Source organism: Alexandromys fortis, unplaced genomic scaffold (assembly GCF_014885135.2).
Source record: "Alexandromys fortis isolate MF-2015 unplaced genomic scaffold, M_Fortis_MF-2015_v1.1 scaffold_5, whole genome shotgun sequence".
NCBI classification, from domain to species: Eukaryota; Metazoa; Chordata; class Mammalia; order Rodentia; family Cricetidae; genus Alexandromys; species Alexandromys fortis.
This window is the reverse complement of record NW_026067924.1, coordinates 6,691,087-6,699,709: the sequence shown is the minus strand read 5'-3', so window position 1 is coordinate 6,699,709 and position 8,623 is coordinate 6,691,087. Positions and strand designations below refer to the sequence as shown.

Genomic DNA, 8,623 nt, shown 5'->3' with positions numbered 1-8,623 from the left:
GCCCCGCCGCCTCCCGCCCCTCCCGCGAGGGCGGCCCGAAAACCCGGAGCGCGGGAGTACTGCTCCGCCGGGCCGGGCGGCAGCACTGGGCATGCTCAGTAGCCGGGGCAGGTTTTTCGGTCGCAAGTAGGAAGCTTTTTGCACTACACCGGAGACCGGGAGCCGCGGATCCCGCCGCACCTCCCGCACCGCCGCCGCGCCCTCTCCATCCCGTCCGGCCCCTTGCGGGCGCGATGAGCCCGCGCCTGAGCCTCAGCCAGCCCGCCGGGCACTGAGCGCGGGCGCCCAGGGCGCGTTGCGCAGCTGCTCCTGCGCACAACCCCGCTGCTGCCGGCCCGCACCGGCCGCCCGGAGAGCGAAGCTGGTCCGTGCACTGCGCCCGGCGCCGGCCGCGGAGCAGGAAGCGCAGGCCACGCAGGGACCCAACTGGAACAAAGTGTCTGCCGCCGGGTGCCGCGCCCCGACCCCGCCGCGCCCCTGCGCCGCCCACCATGGCCTCCGAGGAGCTGTACGAGGTACTCCCCTCCCCCCGGCGGCGCCCCCGACCCACGGGCCTCGGTGCCCCGCTTGCTGGACGGGAAGCGTGCGCCAGCCCCCCGAGCGAGCGGCGGGCGGGGGCGCCGGAGTTGCCGGGCCGGGGGGAAGTGGCGCTGACACGAGCGACTTGCTCAGACTCAGCCCAAAGTGCTGCTGGCGAGGGGAGCCCGTGCCTGCGCGCGGTAGGGTCCGTGGGCGGCGCGGGGGTGCTTTTCCTGCCCGTTTGCTAGAGCCTGGTGGACAGGGTGTCGCCTCGCGGGGGGCCCGTGCGGCTGTCTCCACTCGGGTACTAGCCAGAAGGATGCAAAATATCGCACCGAAAATGCTGAACGTTGACCACATGCTTTAATTAGGTTAACATTGTGGCCGGAGCCAGGAAATTGAACTTAAACGCCGATGCGCTGTCGTCGCAGCCTTGGGAGTAGGAGAGGGTACTTAAGAGTCGAGACGATGAGTTATGGGTGATGGGTCTGCCAGCTTTAACTTCAAGTTTGAGAGTTATCGGTCTGGATCTTGGACGAATTCTGAATGTCTCCACGTAACTTCTTGACGTATTTCAAAGTAGACTTCCTGGGAGTACAGAAGGGTAAAGGCTGGCTGTGCCTTTGGACTAAGTGGTTCTCTGATTTCACATATTTATAAATACATCTTTTTAAGAGACTTAAAACTTTCCGGATTCTATCCAGACTCAACCTTTATGATGCCTTTGGGACTTGGGTGTTTAGAGATTGAAATAAGCATCTGTAACTGCAGCCTTATGTGAGCCTTCCAAGGTGTGCCTCCTCCTGTGTGTATTACTACTTTTGGCATGGACTGAAGCTTTGTTGACAACAATGAGAACCTTGTAGCAAGTTTTTTTGTTTGTTTTGTTGCTTTTAAAAAACAAATGTTTACAAAAGACCTTAGAAGGAGGCTACCTTCTGTAGACCTAAGGGAAGATTGTTGCCTGCCCTTGGTTTGTGCTTCTTTAGTTTGTACCTATCAGTACCTATCATTGAAGATCGCCTCCCCCTTTCAACCATTTTATACATTAGCAGTGCCTTAGTGTATTCAAGATGCTCTTAGGTCTCTGGGGGATATAAAGGGAGAACTCCCCGTTCCCAAGAAGCTTTGTTTCCAGGAATGGACATGTCTTAGTGGGAACCCGTACAGTAGAGGTGGGAAGGGGTAGGCAAGATGTCTTACCGGCGGAGTCGTGGAAAGTACTGAGTGTGCGCGAGGTGAGGGGTTTCCTTTCCACATTAGATCATTGCTTTGGTGCCTTAGTCTGTGTGTTCACTGTTGAGTGTTGGGGGGGGGGGTTCTAAATATCAGCCGCGTTGGTATTTGGGCAAGAGGTTCGTTCACATTATACATAAGTTGTATCCTTCTCCAGCAAAGGAGATGACACGCTGGTCACTGTTGCCTTATGAGTTAGTAAAGTTACTTTCTGTGTTTCTCCTATAGCTTCCTGTTTTGTACTCACCATTTTTCTGTCACACATCATTTATAAATAGCATTTTATACTAAGGCTTGTGGTCATTCAGGGTGTTTTTGATGTCCGGTATGTGATGGGCAGTGCTCTCAGAGAGCACCTCTTGGGCTTGAGGAACCGATGGGTTCAATGTGCAACCGAAGTTTTGAATCTGGGTTTTTTTTTTTGTTAGTTTGTTGTTAGGGAAAAGGTAACATCGAGATATGATTTGAAGTGGTGAAAGTCAATGTAGGTGTGTTCTGTTTAGTATCATTTAGCTTTCCTTCTAACTTCTTTAGTTGGTGGAAACATTGTGGCTGTATTACAATGAGAAGTTGATGTTGAAGCAGTGCACCTCTAATCTCAGGAGACTGAGGCGGGAGGATCAGGACAGTCTGGGCTACCTAGTCAGTCAGCGAGGGGGGTCAGCAGGTGAAGGCTCATGCTACCAAGCCTCACTACCAGAGTGTGGTCAGTGTTATCTGCGGGAGATTGTCACTTGGTGCTCACACATAAAATAAGTACTTTTAAAGAAAAAAAGGGAAAGAAAATGGATATTTGTAAGTTTTGCATAGTGGCCGAGAGTCTGGATGTGGAGTCAAATAGCTTGTTACTGAGTTCCAGCTGTCCTGTTGAGTAAATTAACCTTGAAAACTGTTTCCTCATCTGTGACGTTGGGATCAATGCTTCCCTTGCACAGCTGTGAGGGTTTATGTGAGAAGACCGAGCACACCCCTACAGCAGGCATGTACAGAGGGGTACTCAGAACTGTCCTGTAACTGATCTAAAATGCCCAAGTCCCGTTTTTGCTTAAAAAGATGCAGTTTGAAAAAAAAAAGATGCAGTTTGCTCACGGAGGGAGGCATTATTGTGTGGTGGCCGCAGTGATGCCCAGCTGTAGAGGAGCCCTACAGTCTTGACTGGCTGGGCAGAACACCATGTGCTTCAGAGGCCAGGTCAAGGGATAATAGTTTTGTCCTGTTTTTTCTGGTTGTCCCTAATTTGAAATGTTCTGCTTTTGGCCTGAGGCTCTACAGATCCAGAGCGCTGAAAAGTCTTGCCCTTAAGTACCTACCTTGATAGGAGGGAGGCTCATAGGCTTCATGGCTGTAGTGAGTTGTCTAACCGCTTACTGAGCTTGAGTTTTTTTTTCATTTATGTCTCTAACACTTAACATGCAACCTTGTATGCAGCAGTAGGTCCTTAGTATGACTAAGTGACTCTTGGATTTATGCTTTGTGAATGAAAAACGAGAATAATCTGCAAAAGGGTAGCACAGTAGTCTGCCAGGATCTAAAGAGCTTCTGTTAGTTGAAGGATAGAATAGACTTTTTCTCTGAATCTCGTGCCGCTAGGGCTGAGTGAAAGCATGTTTGTGCACCCCTTACGGTGCATGTGCAGAAGTTAGAAAACAACTTTGGAGTCTCCTTCCAGGTTCCTGACTTCAAACTCAGACGCATCTTTTCCCACTGAGCCATCTTGCTGGCCCAAAGCATGTTCTTGACTAAGCGTAAAAAAGAGCAGAGGTTTCACAAAGGCCAAACAACTTTTGTTTTAAAGACTTTAAAAATTCATTTTACAAATTGTTACACAGTTGCATATATTTACCACGCACAGCCTATTGTGTTAAAGTATGTGTGTTGTACAATCCCTTAAGTGTGGCTAGTTGACACAGTGTCTCACATCATGATCTTTGTGATGGAAACAGTACATCTTGAACATTTTCGGTAACACAGTCACCATTGCTATACAGAAGACTCGAGTGTGTTCCTTGTAGTGTACAGAAGACTCTGGAAGATCTCATTCTCATTTTGAGGACCCTGTATAGGTTTATTACAGTGCTTGTACTAATTCACATTCCCACCATCAGTGTGAAGAATTTGCTTCTTCTCTGCCCTTACTAGTGGTTATCGTTTGTGTTTTTCATAGTCGTTCTAACAGAAGGTACTTGGGTGTAGAAGACTTTATTATTTTGTGTATGATATATATGTGTGTGTAGAGGTCAGAGGACAACTTTGCAACATTGATCCTCTTCCTTCCAGGGATTGAATTCATATCACCATGTTTTTGTGGTAGCGTATTTGCCCACTGAGTCATTTTTCTGGTCCTGATTGATTTCACTTCGCATTTTTTTTATTATTGATGTGGAATATTTTTAATGTACTCATTGGCCATTTGTTTGTCTTTTGGGTTTTATTAAAGATAATGTATCTCTGTGTAATCCTGGCTGTCTTGAAACTCCCTCTGCAGACCAGACTGACTTGGAACTCAGGTCTGCCTGCTTCTCACTCCAAATTCTGGGATTAAAGGTGTGTGCCATCACTACCTGTCTTCTCTTATGCTAGACTGTGCACTTCTATTTATGATAACTTGGTGGTATATTTTGAAGTCAGTATGATGCCTCTAGGTTTTTTGCTGTTTCTCAGAATTGCTTTATCTATCTATTCAGGAACAGTTTATTTTTGTGTGTGGATTTTAGACTTTATTCTGATTTTGTAAGGATGAATATCATTGATATTTTGATGGCAATCACATTGGTCTTCCGATCACTCTTTGTATTATGGATATTTTAACTGTATTGTTGATTCTAATCCATGAACATAGTATAGCTTTATATTTGTTTGAAGTCAGTTATTTGTGTGTGTGTGTTTTTGTGTATTTGTGTGTGTGTGTGGCTCTAGGAGCCAGCAGAGGATCTTGTGCGTGATAGACAGGTGTAACAGTGAGCTATACCTCCTGCCCTGATATTGCGAAGTTCATTCCTAATCTTTCACTTTCTTTTGCTACAGTTGTGAGTTATGAATGTGATGACTTCCTTGATTCTTTTTCCAGATACTTTGACTTTGCTGTCAGTGTAGAAACAATGCTGACTTTTATATGTTGGTTTTGTATTTCACGAAAGGTTTTTGGTGGAATCATTGGGGTTTTCTGTGTATGAAATGTTATTGTATGCAAACAGGGATAGCTGAATTTCAACGGTCTCTCTGCTCTGCCTAGGACATTCAGTATGTTGAATAGAAGGGATGAGAGTATCCTGTCTTGCTCCAGGTCTTAGAGGAAAACTGTGACTTTTACCTGTCCAATACAATGCTATCCTATCCATAGTGTTGTCATCAATACCCTTTTATTGGGATCACTGCCTCGTTTGTGAGGGTCTTTATCCTGGAGAAATGTTGAGTTTTATCAAATGCTTTTTAGCATCTGTTGAAATGATCATATGGTTTCTCTTCGCTATTCTGTTAATGTGAGGTATTTGTGTTGTTCAACCGCCCTTGCATCCTAGCATGAATCACAGTTTATTCTGGTGGGTTAGTTTTTCTTTTTTTGATTTTTTGAGACAGGGTTTCTTTGTTTAACAGTCCTAGCGGGGAACTAGCTCTTGTAGACCACGCTGGCCTTGAATTCACAGAGATCTGCCTGCCTCTGCCTTGGGTTCCAAGTGTTGGGATTAAAGGCTTGTGCCAACATCCCCCCCCCACTAATTTTTCTTTTTTACTTGTTGTTGAATTTTGTTGAGTATTGTTACACTTGTATTCTTTCATTCGGGGTATGAGTTGATAGCATTCTTTAGTTGTGCTTTTTCTTGTTTTCTTTTTGTTTCTGGAGACAGGGCCAACTTTGGAGCCTGTCCTGGAATTTGTTCTCTATACCAGGCTAGCCTTGAACTCACAGAGATCCTCCCACCTCTGCCTCCTGACTGCTGGGATTAAAGGTATACACCGCCACAGCCCAGCATGCTTTTCAGTAGAGAAGCTGTCGGTTTTTGCTTTCATGGAAGACATTTTATTATGCTCCTTGCTCATTACTGGTTTGTCCAGATTTTCTCTTTCTTTATATCATTCAGTCTTGATTGTGTAGGAACCTTCAAATTTGATTTCTTTTGTGTTATCAACTTGATTAGCAAACACTTGTTCATAAGTCTCATGAGCCTTGTATTTCTGCTGTTTTTCTTAAATTTTTTCTGGTTCAGCTAAAGATTTGTTGATTTTTATTTGGTTTCTTTCTTTTTTTTAAAAAAAAACCTCTCCATGTGACCCCTCCCACTTTCTAAATTTTACTTGTTTCTGCTCTAGCTTTTGTATTGACCTGTATAATTTTTGGTCAGCTTGATACAAGCTAGAAGCTAGAGTTTTCTGGGAGATGGAACCTCAGTTGAGTAAATGCTTCCATCATGTTGTCCGTAGGAAGTCTGCAGAGCATTTTCTTAGCAATGATTAATGTGGGAGGGCCCACCAGCCCACTGGGAGCAGCTCTGCATCTGGTCCTGGGTAGTAAAGTAGATTGAGCAAGCCACAGGGAGCAAGCCAGTAAGCAACCTTACTCCATGGTCTCTGCTTCATTTCCAGCCTCCAGGTTGCTGCCCTGACTTCCCTTTATGATGGGCTGTATGCTGGAAGGTGAAATAAATCCTCCCATTTCTAAGGTTTGGTTTTTCGTTTTTCAAGACAGGGTTTCTCTGTAGTTTTGGAGCCTGTCCTGGAACCTGCTCTGTACACCACCAGGCTGGCCTCAAACTCACAGAGATCTGCCTGTCTCTGCCTCTGCCTCCCAAGTGCTGGGATTTAAAGGCGTGTACCACTGCTGCCTAGCCTAAGGTGGTTTTTTTAATTATGTAAAATATTTTAAAATTTCTTTTAATTTTTGAGATTATAATATAATCAATTCATTTTCCCTTTCCTCCCTCTAAACCTTCCCATATATTCCTCCTTGCTCTTTTTCAAATCCATGACTTCTTTTTTATAATTGATACTATATACATATATATTCCTAAATACAAAAATATAACCTGTTTAGTCTTCACACTGTCACTTTTATGTATGTTTTCACGGCTGACTGTTGCTAACCAGATAAGCAGTTGTGCCCTTCCCTGGGGAAGGCTGTTTCTCTCCTCGGCTTGCCCTACTTGCTTGTAGTTTTCTATGTACGATTGATGCCTGGCGAGCTTTCCCTGGCTCCCATGTCCACTGTTGTCCTGTTCAGACAATCCTGTGGGTGAGACTTTATGGGTGTAGCTTCTGACGTTTCTAGAAGACACCTCTCAGAGCACACTCCCTGAACCTCTGGCTCTTACCACACCTCCACTCCCTGCTTCTGCAGTGATTCCTGAGTCTTGGTTCCGGAGTCATTTTGGAGATGTGTCTCTTGGGACTGGGCTCCACAGCTCTGCCTTTTGATTGGTTGTGGTTTCTGTAATGTCTCTGACTATTGCAAAGAGAAGTTTCCTTGAAGAGGAGTGAAATACTTAGAATGTGGTTAGGGATTATGCTGGTTTACTAAAGTGGTGGTTATAGGTTCTCCTCTACGATCTGTGACTTAACTAGCCCTGGGTAGTTGGCTAGATTTCCAGTACCAGGCATGAGTTTCCTTTTGTCGAGTGGGTTTTAAGTCCAAAGAGAGAACTGTTGGTTAGCACCAAGGAGTGCGCGCCTCTGCTGCCCAGATAGGGTTATTGTGCCATGCTGATTGTTGTTGTGGTTCATAGATGGCGTAGGGTGGGGCTATTTAAAGTCGTTCCTCTCCTTTGGAAGCCTGCAGGGCTCTTCTGGTATTGTGAAAACTAGTCCTCAAGGAGGAGGCTGTCAGGTCAGGTCCTGCAGAGGGCCTCTGGGCCCTCCAAGTTGCTGGTACTGGTGTTTATCAGAGCAAACTAGGACTTAATGTCTTCTTCCTAATGCTACTTTTGCATGCTTTGCCTTGTGGTTACCATTGGGTTTACAGAAAATATACCATAGGTATAGCAGGTTATTCTTACCTAATATAACATACATATTTTAGCATAGTATTATTAATTCTTTAAGAATTTCATGCAATGTATTTTGAATGCATTTACCCCCTTCCTCACCCTAACTCCTTTTAGATTCACTCCCTACTTTCTTACCCATTCCTCTGTTTTATTTTAAATAACCCACTAAGTCCAATTTTGCTGCCCATATATATACATGGGTATACACAAACACATACACACACAGATGCGCACACACATTCATGAGTGTAGGGCAACTCGTGGGAGCATAGTTGACCTGTCAGGGACCATACCTTTAAAAAAACCACAGCCATCCCATCTGCAGAAGTGATCAGTTGTCCTTAACTCTTCAGCTGTGGGCGGGTCATCTTGACCCTCTGGACACTCCCTGCTAGAAGGTTGGTAGGCATGTTCTTGCGCAGGTCCTGTGTAGGCACAGCTCTGTGGGTTGAGCACATCCGTTCTGTCATGGCCAGAGGATGCTGTTTGAGTCTGGTTCTCCTGATAGTTTTCAACCTCTCTTTGGCCATGTTATGGTCCCTGAACCCTGGGTAGGGTGAGAGGTGGTGATTAAAAAGAAAAGCAGCTCATTGGCTCCTTTTCTCCTTATTTTAAAATTGGTTGTTTCTTGCAGCATTTCCAAGCTGTGATGCCATCATCTGCTTTCTCAGCATTCCTGAGGAGCTGGTTTGTGACTGGCTCCATTATAGGAAACCGGTCTCTTTATGGTTGCCTTGGAGATCGATCATTCCTTTGACTCTGCTGTTTTGGAGTTCTACTCCCGCGTATGGACCTTTTATATGTTATGCTGCTTTTGCGAGTTTGTGCCTTATCAGGCTATTCTGTCTGCAAATATTGTTTCTTCTCTAGGTCCACATCCACTCTTCCTC

The 8,623-nt window shown here is 45.4% G+C and overlaps 1 protein-coding gene across 2 annotated transcripts in view; it reads left to right on the top strand.

The window, feature by feature from the left end:
* The first annotated feature begins 374 nt into the window (after nucleotides 1–374).
* Cdyl (chromodomain Y like) overlaps nucleotides 375–8,623 on the top strand; it is a 131,190-nt gene continuing 122,941 nt past the window's right edge. For both annotated transcript variants that reach the window (XM_050142367.1, XM_050142366.1), the window contains exon 1: nucleotides 375–515. Coding sequence is in view for 1 of the 2 variants with exons in the window: in XM_050142366.1 (XP_049998323.1) it covers nucleotides 492–515 (24 nt within the window). In the remaining variant the exon portion in view is untranslated. The remainder of the gene's footprint in view (nucleotides 516–8,623) is intronic.